A 12,595-nucleotide genomic window follows, 5' to 3' on the forward strand; every position below is an offset into this window, starting at 1 on the left:
TACCTCGAGGGTAATGATTCCAAGGAAGGCTCTGTCAATCGCCGTGCCACTGCCTGATTGGCATGTGGTTTGGCTGGTATTCATCCTAAAGAAACACAATGGGTCTCTTGCTGACTCTCTCAAGTCATCAGGTGAGACCTCTGATATTTCAACAAGACTGCCTCTGGTATCTCCTTCAGACTGGGATACGAGCACAGAGTAGGTTCAAACAGAGGGAACGGCCAGAAAAACACCAAGTATTATTGAACATACAGTCTAGTTAAAAGCCATAGTACTGGGATGATATCTAAATGAACTGTGTTGTGAGGCTGACATAGCCCACTAGGAGAATGATTATTTACATGTGAGGAGTGTGGTTGGTACATCTCTGGATGAGTTTGTTCACTATTCCAACTGCAGCCGTGCATTGTTCTCTTTCATTCAGCTGGTGCCACAAATGTTCACAAGTCTCAGTCGGCCCTGAGTGGAGAAGGAGATTAAATAATCAGGTCAATACAAATCAGATCCAGCCCTTCAAAATACCAACAGGAAAACACCCACAGTACGGTCTCGGGGTAAACCCGCTTTGTTTTATTCTGGGAGTGGAATCCCTTTCTCAGCTCTTTAATTAACTGGTTCATGAGTTTGAGAGAAATTTCGAGTTTTGACTCAAATCAATCAGTGAAATCTTCAATTAAATTGTAAGCAGAAAAGTTTCAAACTGGTGCATCAATCAGTTTGTTACAAATAATTTAAACAGTAATAATCCCATCATGTTACTATGCTTTTACAATGATTCAAACTTATCAAATATTTCAAAAAACTAGAATAATTATTAACTGGGACCACAGCAAATCCACAATCTGACAGAGGGATCATTTGGACCAGTTTATATTAAGAACCTTGAACTTTATAGTCATAGAGAAAAAATGGAGCATAACGAAATGGATAGACTGTAACCTCTCCAATCCAGAGTGTTCAGGATCAAAGTATCTCTGGATATTGGAATTTTCTGGATTAACGAATAATGTTAGAAAACAAAATTGGAGAATATCAAACTTATAAATTTTCACCTACAGCATAAAACACCGATAAAACATTATAAAGCAGTAAAAATATTGCATTACTTACGCCCCATTTCCACTCACAAAGTATTGGACTAAAATGGTGTTTAAAGTTGCTCAAATCCACTCAAAACATTTCTAGAACACTCATGTTTCTAAACTCTAGATTTCTAGACTGCAGAGGCTGGAGTTTATTTCCAATTTTATATCTCATTTACACAATTGAAACAGTTTGGGATCTAATTGTCTCTTTATCCACTGATGGGTTCCTATCTTTATTCAGTGAACAGTGATTCAGTTTTTAGAATTCTGTTTCCTGTGGGTTTGTTTGTGAAGTGAAGCTAATTAAGATGTCACTCCACGGATTTTGCTAAACCTCTTATCAGAATTGGTTAAAAATGGTCTGCAATATCCAAAATTCCACATAAAAGCTCAATCTTGTAACGTATGTTGGAAATGTCCACATGAGCTGAAAATGTGTTATTGGAAAAGCGCAGCAGGTCAGGCAGCATCCAAGAAGCAGGAGAATCGATGTTTCAGGAATGATGAAAGTGTGCCAAGCGGGCTAAGATAAAAGGTAGGGAGGAGGGACTTGGGGGAGGGGCGTTGGGAATGCGATAAGTGGAAGGTGGTTAAGGTTGAGGGTGATTTTCTGGAGAGGGGGTGGGGGCGGAGAGGTCGGCAAGAAGATGGCAGGTCAAGAAGGCGGTGCTGAGTCCTAGGGTTAGGACCGAGATAAGGTGGGGGGAGGGGAAATGAGGAAGCTGGAGAAATCTGCATTCATCCCTTGTGGTTGGAGGGTTCCTAGGTGGAAGATGAGGTGCTCTTCTTTAAATGATTCATTGGTGGAAAGATATACTTCCCATAGTTGTGTGGTAAGTGACCGGTGAGGTCGTGTTGCTATGGTCTGGCGATGGAGGAGTCCAAGGACCTGCATGTCCTTGGTGGAGTGGGAGGGGGAGTTGAAGTGTTGAGCTACGGGGTGGTTGGGTTGGTTGGTCCGGGTGTCCCAGAGGTGATCTCTGAAACATTCCGCAAGTTAGCGGCCTGTCTCCCCAATATAGAGGAGGCCACATCGGGTGCAACGGATGCAGTAAATGATGTGTGTGGAGGTGCAGGTGAATTTGTAGCAGATATGGAAGAATCCCTTGGGGCCTTGGAGGGAAGTGAGGGGGGAGGTGTGGGCACAAGTTTTGCATTTCTTGCGGTTGCAGGGGAAGGTGCCGCGAGTTGAGGTTGGGTTGGTGGGGGGGGGGGGTGTGGACCTGACGAGGGAGTCACGGAGGGAGTGGTTTTTTTTGGAATGCTGATAGGGGAGGGGAGGGAAATATATCCCTGGTGGTGGGGTCCGTTTGGAGGTGGCGGAAATGACGACAGATGATATGATGTATATGGAGGTTGGTGGGGTGGGAGGTGAGGACCAGTGGGGTTCTGTCCTGGTGGTGATTGGAGGGGAGGGGCACCAGGGCAGAAGAGCAGGAAGTGGAGGAGATGCGGTGGAGAGCATCGTCGATCACGTCTGGGAGGAAATTACTGTCTTTGAAGGAGGCAGCCATCTGGGTTGCACGGTATAGGAACTGGTCCTCCTGGGAATAGATGCGGGAGGACCAGTTCCAATACCGTACAACCCAGATGGCCTCCTTCTTCAAATCTTGCCGTATCAACCAGTACCCTCCCACTGATACCCTCCTTCGACTGACTGAACTGGTCCTCACTCTGAGCAACTTCTCTTTCCAATCCTCCCACTTCCTCCAAACCAAAGGAGTAGCCATGGGCACCCACATGCCTGCCTCTTTGTAGGATATGTGAAACAGTCCATCTTCCGCAGCTACAGTGGCACCACCCAGGCTTCAACATGTGTCTAACAGTACATGTTACCACAGCATTTCAGATCCCTTGAAATGGCTAGTGAGCTCAGTTGGCTGGATGGCTGGTGTGTATCAGATTGGTGCCCCCAGCACACAGATGTCCTCCACTGGGGTGGGTTCAAGACCCTTCTCCTCACTCCATTCATGGTGGAGATTGATGGGCTGTGAGTTGGACCTCTCTTCAGGCAGAGAACTGAAGGAAGCCATGGCAAACCTCCACCCATCTGCTACAAGCAGCCATGCTGCCCCAATAAAGCAGCAGCAAAGAGAATGACAGTACTTAATTTTTCTGGAACAGGAACATTTCACGACCCCATTGTTCATGTTGAACACATCAGACAGTTCACTGATCATTGCTGCATGATGCACTAATTGGGTGCATGGCACCAGCTTCACACTGACCAGCAACACCAACAGGGCAGGGAGAGTGGTTCCTTCTACATTTCTGGCCCTCCCAGGCTGTAAAGAGTCACTGATTAGTCCAATATTTACATTGAGGGCCAGAACTGCGTTTAATTAATCCAGTCATGGGATTCAGTTCCATTAATAAGGAATGGTTTGTGATCACAGGCAACAGAATATTTATGTAAAAGTCTGTCTTCCTGACAATATCCATAATCTGCGAATTCTTTAAATGATTCATTGGTGGAAAGATGTACTTCCCATAGTTGTGTGGTAAGTAACCAATGAGGAAACCTTTTACTACACTCCAGATTGGTTACGATGAGATCCTCACCAAAGCGGACACTCTTGATGAGCAGTTGGATTTGAATTGTCAAACAGCTGTTACCTTGCTGTTGGATTATTAATCCACGAGGGAGTTGAGGTTTACAGTGATTGGGCAGGAAAGTGAAGATTAGGCCAAGGTCGGATCTGCCATAATCTTTTTTTTAAGTTTAATGTACTCATATGTAATGGGATTTTTGCCAATATTTCCGTCAATGGACATACAATTGAGCGGAGTTTAAATTTCTGATGGAACTGTCTCACAGAGGTCCAACTGCAGCAGACCTCAATGTGTGATAGTAAAGGGTGTCTATCACACAACAGTCATGTACAATACCCTGAAATATCACAGAATGGGTCCTCAATGGCAACCTAATTGCTGAAGAAAATTGTAAGTTGTTGATGTAAACTGATTTAACTTGAGATGTACACTGTCCAGATCAGAATAATATATTTATAAAAACATTTATTTACCTGCTGAAGAGGATGTGCTGATGCTTGATTCCTAAAGTGGAAATTTACAGCATCAGCTAAGTTTTCAATCAAATAAATGTTTATAAATAACAGAATGGAGATACTGAATAATAATTGGACCTTACCAGGGGTGTTTCATAGGCTCTGCCTGTCACTGGGGTAGTGACACTGACATGATTGGAAAGGTTACTCTGTGTTGTAATTTTAAATGGGTCACCACTTGGAAAAAAGGCAAAAATGTCCTGCAAAGAAATATGATAAAAATATTGAAACAGATCTCAAAGTAAAAGTTCATACCATGAATATTTTATAGATGTTTTTATTTCCAACTTGTTGTCAGTCGCTCCAATAAGTGCTCAGTGAAATAAGCAAGGTTTATTTATTTTTAGTGCATAAATTAATTAGAAATAGAGATAAGAAAATACCCATTGCCCTGATATTTCAGGTGACACTGTTTTACAAACAATGTCTCAAACAATAAAAAGACCAACAATCTGCCAAGAACAAACACAAAAGGAAGTATTTAACATGTCCAGCCGCATCTATGGAAAAGGGAATGAGAGTTAACATTTTCAAATGTTTGACCTTTCTTCAGAACTCAGAAAAATGAGAAGTGTAATTAGTTTTGAGCAACTGAAAGGGGGTCAGGGAACATTCCAGAATGTCTGTGTACTCGATCAGTACCTAAGTACCACTGGGTCTTGGATAAATGTTGAAATACTTCAATGGTGACTAAAACATGATCATTGTTATCACGGAGAATCAGTCTGCAGACTCCAAATGTGAGAATTCCCAAGTCTTAGCCCTTCAGTGGGTGCTCTTGTGTAACTGCTCTAACTACCCCGGATTGGAGGGTAATCACACATTAACAGGAGTGGAGCATTAATAGGAGTGGAGAATCCTATTAATTCGGGCAAACCCGAAACGTCGATTGTCCTGCTCCTTGAATGCTGCCTGACCTGCTGCGCTTTTCCAGCAACACATTTTCAGCTCTCACTGGGGCCCTATTCAGCCTTCCCAGTCTGGTGGAGGTTCCAGATGTACCTGCTAAACATTGAGGCCTAGCAGGCAGGTACCCATATAAACAGATGGAATATGGAACAGGAGCAGGCCATACAGGCCTTTGGGCCTGTTCCACAATTTAATAAGACCATAAGGAGTAGATGTAGACCATTCAGCCCATCAAAGTTCTGCAATTCAATCAGTTCATGGCTGATTAGATTACTTACAGTGTGGAAACAGGCCTTTCAGCCCAACAAGGCCACACCGACCCTCTGAAGAGCAACCCACGCAGACCCCTTCACCTAACACTATGGGCAATTTAGCATGGCCAATTCACCTAACCTGCACATTTTTGGACTGTGGGAGAAAACCGGAGCACCCGGAGGAAACCCACTCAGACACAGGGAGAAGGTGCAAACTCCACACAGTCAGTCGCCTGAGTCAGGAATTGAACCCGGGTCTCCGGCGCTGTGAGGCAGCAGTGCTAACCACTGTGCCACCGTGCCGCTGTAATGATCTGATCATTCTCACTTCCACTTTCTTACTTATTTTCCAATAACCCTTAACTCTGTCACTGATTAAAAATCTGTCTACCTCAGTTTTGAATACACTTTATGGTCCAGTCTCCACAGTCCTTTGTGTAAAGGGTTCCACAGAACCAGTGCCCTCTGAGAAAAGATATTCATCATATCTGTCTTAAATGGGTGATCCCTTCCTTAAATGGGAGATTATGCCCCCGCCTTTAAACTCCACCACAGAGAAATAACTCTCAGCATCTAGGGAGTGTCAAATCCTCAAAGAACCTTAAATGTTTCAAGAAAGTTATCTCTCATTTTGAGAGACTTCAGTGAGTACAGGCCAAACCTACTCACCCTCTCATCATAAGGATATCCTTCCATACAGAATCACAGAATTCTTATAGTGCAGAAGGAGGCCGTTGCACTGGCTCCAGCACTGATCCCTGTGACATTCTGAGTGTTAGAGGCTGTCATCCTGGCAAATGTTGCCCTTATCTCAACTCTCCAACATCTTTTAGGAGTGGTCTTATTCTCCACAACCACCTGATGAAGGAGCAGCACTTCGAAATCTAGTGCTCCCAAATAAACCTGTTTGACAATAACCTGGTGTTGTGTGATGTTTAACTTGGTCCACATTTTGAATGAGTGTTAGGCAGGCAGTTTTCCAATCCCCTGGGAATTTTCCAGAATCTAACGATTCTTTGAAGGTTACCACTATCACATCCAGTATCTCTGTAGCTACCTCCTTTAATATTCTTGGAAGCAGCCAGTCAGGTCTAGGGAACCTTTATCCCTATTAGTTTCCTTAATACTTTGTCTCTGCTGATTTATTTCCTCCCCAGACTCAATGTTTCAACAATGATTATTGTTAGAATGTTATTACTGTTTTACACTGTAAATGTGAAAAGCTGTGACTCAAATCCATTTTTCACTCCCATTAATAACCTTTCACCTCTTGCTTTAACAAGAATTTAGCATATTTTGACATCAAAATATTCAAGGCCTTTGCTTCTACCAACTTTTCAAGATGACTCTGAGAAAAATATATTTTGCTTCCTCTCCATTTCTCAAGCCCCGAATCATACAATGATCCCGAGTTGTAGTTTCTTCCAGATGAGGAAACATCCTTTCTACATCCACCAAGTCAAAGCCGTTTAGAATCATATATATTTCAACCATGTCATCTCTTACTCTGTTCAACTCTAATGGATACAAACCTAGTCTGTCCAACCTTTCCTCATAAGTCAACCTTTCTAATCCAGGTATTAGTCTGGTAAACCTTCCCTGCACTGTTTCCCATTTATTTCCATCTTTCCTTAAGTAAGGTGAGCAATACTCCACAGAGTATTCCAGATGTGGTCTCACCTCTTCACTTCTGTATTCCATTTTCCTCTCATTAAATTATACCATTCTATTAGCTTTCCTACTAATTTGCTGTACCCACCCACTGACCTTTAATGATTCCTGTACTAGGACACACATGTATCTCTCTGCACCCAAGAGCACTGCAATCTCTCACCATTTAGATCATAAGCTTTTTTATTCTTTCTGTCAAAATGGACAATTTCATGTTTTGCTTCATTATATTCCATTTGCCAGATCTTTCCCCACTCACTTAACTTATCTACAGAGGAACCTCGATTATCTGACATTCGATTATCCAAATTTCAGATTATCCAAACAAGATCACAAGGTCCCAATGCATGGCTAATCTATGTTATCCGGCATTTGGTTCGCCGAATGGAATACTCCCTGCCTGTGGCCTTCGGATAATCAAAGTACCTCTGTATATCTTTTGGAAAACATAAACTTGTCCTTTTGTCCAAGTTATTTATGTCAATTGTATAGAGTGGAGTCCCAGTACTAATCCTACAGCACACCACTCATTATACCCTTCCCAGCTGTAACAGGCCCATTTATGATTAATCTCGGCTTCATTTTACACAGCCATTTTAGACGGCACTTGCTGTTTTAACTACAGTCTGAGCTCTCTCTAATTGGCAATGTTAACTACCCCCTGGTTAAATCTAACTTTTGTAATGACCAATGGAGAAGTGGCCCTGCAATGGACTCAGTGCACGCCTCCAACATTGGCCGGAACAAATGCTCGTATCTGGCATCGAACCATAGACGGTGCTGGGAATGGCGGCTTTCTACACTTTTCACTGAACTCACATGATCACACATGACCCTGAAATGGAATCCTAATTCTAGAGGAATGAGGATAATTGTGCTGTAAATAATCATTTTTTATAAATCCAGGTTCCTGTGCACAAGAGTAAAATTATACAAACCAAAATCATGGATTATTTTAATCTTTATTTAGATTGGGTCAGTCAGATTAGCAGAGGGAGCCACGAGGAGTTGACGACTCTGGAAGGAATAGTCTATAGGCCTCCTAACCAGAGCTATATTGTGGGACAGAGAATAGGCAAGGACATAATGAAGGCATGTAACAAAACCAGTACATGAATCATGCGTGATTTTAATCTTAACGCAGATTGGGCTAGTCAGATTGTTGGGAGAAGTCAGGAGGATGAGTTCATCAAATATTTGGGACAGTTTGAGAATAATGTGTTATAGATCCAACTAGAGATCAGACTATCTTGGATCTGGTGATATGTAATGAGACAGGTTTAATAAATAACATCAGAGTAAAAGAGCAGCTAAGAAACAATGATCATGATATGGTACAATATACCATTCAAATTGTGAGGGAGAAATGTGGGTCTGAAACAACTCTGCAAATCTTAAATAAGGGTAATTACAAAGGAATGAAGGCAGAGTGGTTTGGGAAAGGGGTTTAGCAGCAATGATGGTTGAGGACAATGGCAGAACTTAAAGAAAATAGTTCATGGCTCCCAGTAAAGACATATTCCAGTGAGGAAGGTGGATCCCAGGATGATTATAAGCCAACCATGGTTGACCATGGAAGTTAAGGATCGAATCAAATTGAAGGAAGGAGAGTACAATGTGGCAAAGATTAGTGGCAAGCCAAACAATTTGGAAAGCTTTAAAAACCAAAAAAAATGACCAAAAATATTAAAGAGGGAGAAAATAATCTCTGAGAGTAAACTTAAAAGTTATCATAAAATGGTTAGGAAGAATTTCTTTAAAGATATAAAAAGGAAGAGATGGTAAGCCCCTTAGAGAATGACGGGAACCAGGAAATGGCAGAGAGGTTGAAAAATACTTTGCATCAGCCTTCACAGTAGAAGACACTAATAACATTCTGAATTTATTAAATAATCAAGTTGCAAAGGCAGAGAGGAAATAAATACAATAACGATCACAAGAGAAAAAGTGCGAGAGAAATTGCTGGGGCTAAAGACACTCTGATGGGATCCATCCCAAGTAATTAATGGAAGTGGCTGGAGAGATCATGGATGCAGTGATAATAATTTTCCCAGAATCTTTCCAGGATTCAGGAATGCTACCAGAGGTTTGGAAAACTGGCAATGTAGCACCTTTATTTAAAAAGTGAAGTAGACAATAACAAGTAACTCTAGGCCGGTTAGGTTAACATCTGAACAAAGTCTACTGTTGGAGTCAATTATCGAGAATGTAATAGGAGAGCATTTGGAAATATGTAATATCATTGAGGAAAGTTAGAATGGCTTCATGAAGGGGAAATCAAGCCTGATCAATTTACCTGAATTCTTTGAGGAAATAGCCAGCAGGACAGATAAAGTGGAAGCGGTTTATTAATAAATTGGATTTGCAGAAGGCTTTTGATGAGGTATCAAACATTAGGCTGTTTAAAAAGATAAGCACTCATGGTGTTGGAGGAAGTACATTAGCATGGACAGAGGATTGGTTAACTAATAGAAGACAGAGTTGGGATAAGGGGGACATTTTCAGGATGGCAGCCTGTAACCAGTGGTGGGCCACAGGGACCAGTTCTGTGGCCACAATCATATACAATATATATTAGTGACTGCATGAAGAAGGTGAATGTTCTCTCACCAGGTTTGCAGACAGCAGAAAAATAGATGGAAAAGCAAGTGGTATGGATGACCAAAAAAAAAAAGAGATCGATTAAGCGAATGGGCAAACTCTAGGCAGAAGGAACATAACGTGAGAAAATGTGAATTTATGCAATTCGTCAGGAAGAATAAGGGAGTAGAATCTTATTTAAATGGAGAAAGATTGCAAAAAGTTACAGAACAGAGGGATTTGAGAGTCCTCATGCATGACTCACAATTAATTAGTATCCAATTTCAAAAGGAAATAGGGAAGGCAAATGGAATGTTCGCCTTAATTCCAAAGGGAATCGAGAATCAAACCAGGGAGAGTTGCTGAAACTATACAAGGTACCAATTGTACAACAGCTGGAATACTACAAACAGTTTTTGATTTCTTGTCTAAGAAAAATACACTGGCTTTGGCGACATTCCAGAGCAGATTCATAAGGTTGGCACCAGGTATGGAGAGGCGGAGCACGTTGGGCCTATAATCAGTGGAGGCTCAGGGAATGAACTGTGACCTTATTGAAACGTACACGGTTCTTAGAGGACTTGACAGGGTAGATGTGGGGAAGTTGGTTTCCTTTGTGGGAGAGTCTAGGAGCAGAGGGTATAATTTCAGAGGAAGTGTTTGCACATTGAAGAGAGAGATGAGAAAGCATTCCTTCTCTCAGAGGGTGGTGTATCTGTGAAACTTTACCATACAGGGCTGTTGAGGCTGGGCCATTAAGGATATCCAAGGCTGAGATAGACAGATATTTAACCAGTAAGGGACTCGAGGGTTCCAGGGAAAAGGCAGGAAATTGGAGCAGAGGATTATCAAATCAGCCAGGATCTCACTGAATGATGGAGCAGACTCAATGAGCTAAATGACCGATTTCTGCACCGATATCTGATGGTTTTATGGAAACGGCTAATTTTGAGGGAGATAGAGGGAAGTGTAGAGCTGGAAATAGATGAGGTAGCACTGGGAAAGAATTAGTTGGAACACAGGAGACCAGGACTATAATTCCAAAGGGAAGGGGAGGAAAGCAAAAAGGGAGAACAGGGAGGGGGCAATAAAGTGAATATCAGTCCTAAAAGTTTGAACTAAGACAGAACAATTCCCCAGAACTCAGTGAAGATATTGATGGGGAAAGATCTGCCTCCAGCTCAGGGACAAGTCCGGTGCTATTTAAATTTTCCCAACAATCCACAAATTTGAAGAAAGGGACATGGAGGCATTTTCCTTTCCTTTGAAACATTGCTGAGCAAAACAATTGTCCCACAGAAGGCTGGACCCTTCTCATGCAGAGCAGGCTGACTGGTGAAACCCCTGTGGATTTTGAAATGCTTTCTGAAGAAGTTTCTGTCGATTGTGAAACTGCCAAGATCACTCGCCTCAGTGCGGTTGGGTTTGTCCCTGAAGGGGACAGGCAGAGCTTTCCAAAGTTCCAGAAGCAGCCTGAGCAGAGACATAGAGACTATTGGGTGTGGACACTTATCTACTGGGAAACAGGTGGAAAACTAAAACAATTCCCTGCTGTTATATTCCAAACCCAATGAAATAAGGCCCAATGTTCCACTGGTCTTCCTGAAGACCTGCTTTCTGTGTTTCATGCACATGTCCCTCCAATTCCTTTTGTGTTGCAGCTTTTTGCAGTTATTCTCCATTTAAATAATACTATTGGAACATAGAACAAAGAAAAGTACAGCACAGAACAGGCCCTTTGGCCCATGATATTGTGCCGAGATTTAATTCTAATGTAACATATAGTAACAACCTACGCATCCCTCAACTCACTGCTATCCATGTGCATGTCCAGCAGTCGCTTAAATGTCCCCAATGACTCTGCTTCCACCCCCACTGCTGGTAACACGTTCCATACATTCACAACTCTGTGTAAAAAACCTACCTCTGACGTCTCCTTTATACCTTCCTCCTAATATCTTCAAACTGTGACTTCTCATACCAGTCAATCCTGGCCTGGGCAAAAGTGTCTGGCTACTGACTCTTATCTATTCCTCTCGTTATTTTGTACTCCTCGCTCAGGTTTTCTCTCTTCCTCCTTCTCTCCAGAGAGAAAACTCCGAGAGTATTCAACCTTTCTTCACAAGGCGAGCCCTCCAGTCCAGGCAGCATCCTGGTAAACCTTCTTTGCACCTTCTCCAAAGTCTCTGTATTTTTCCTATAGTAGGGTGACCAGAACTGGACACAATATTCCAAGTGTGGTCTCACCAGGGACTTGTAGAGCTGCAGCAAAACCTCACGGCTCTTAAACTCTATCCCCCTGTTAATGAAAGCCAAAACACCATATGCTTTCTTAACAACCCTATCCACTTGGGTGGCAACTTTGAGGCATATACGTACTTGCACACCCAGATCCCTCTGTTCCTCCACACTGCCAAGAATCCTATATTTAGTCCTTTATTCAGCATTCGAGTTCGACCTTTCAAAATGCATCACTTTGCATTTATCCAGGTTGAACTCCATCTGCCATTTCTCAGCCCATCTCTGCATTCTGTTTATATCACACTGCAGCCTGCAGGAGCCCTCTATACTATCGACGACACCTCCAACCTTTGTATCATCTGCAAATTTACTAACCCACAACATAATGTCCTTGTCCAAGTTATTTATAAAAACTAAAAAGAGCAGAGGCCCAAGTACAGAGCCCTGCTGGACTCCACTCAACACCGACCTCCAGGCAGAATACTTTCCATCTACAACCACGCTCTGCCTTCTGTCAGCCAACCAATTCCGAATCCAGATAGCCAAATCTCCCTGTATCCCATACTTCCTGACTTTATGAATGAGTCTACCATGGGGAACCTTATCAAATGCCTTGCTGAAGTCCATATACACCACATCCACTGCTCGAGGAGGAGGCAAATATCGTTGCCAGCGGCTTAGCAACCTCCTCTCTCACTTCCCGGAGCAGCCTAGGATAAATCTGGTCTGGCCCTGGGGACTTATCAATCTTCACATTTTCCAAAATTTCTAGCACATCAACTTCATC

General features: G+C 42.5%; 1 protein-coding gene across 1 annotated transcript in view; it reads right to left on the minus strand.

The window, feature by feature from the left end:
- The window catches only part of LOC140496228 (adhesion G-protein coupled receptor G5-like), a 93,066-nt gene that overhangs the window by 40,787 nt on the left and 39,684 nt on the right, over window positions 1–12,595 (minus strand). The window contains exons 6-8 of the mRNA XM_072595729.1: window positions 4,237–4,353; window positions 4,112–4,142; window positions 342–459 (exon numbers count right to left, since the gene is read on the minus strand). Coding sequence (XP_072451830.1) covers window positions 342–459; window positions 4,112–4,142; window positions 4,237–4,353 — 266 coding nt within the window. The remainder of the gene's footprint in view (window positions 1–341; window positions 460–4,111; window positions 4,143–4,236; window positions 4,354–12,595) is intronic.

Source organism: Chiloscyllium punctatum, chromosome 26 (assembly GCF_047496795.1).
Source record: "Chiloscyllium punctatum isolate Juve2018m chromosome 26, sChiPun1.3, whole genome shotgun sequence".
Taxonomy (NCBI): Eukaryota; Metazoa; Chordata; class Chondrichthyes; order Orectolobiformes; family Hemiscylliidae; genus Chiloscyllium; species Chiloscyllium punctatum.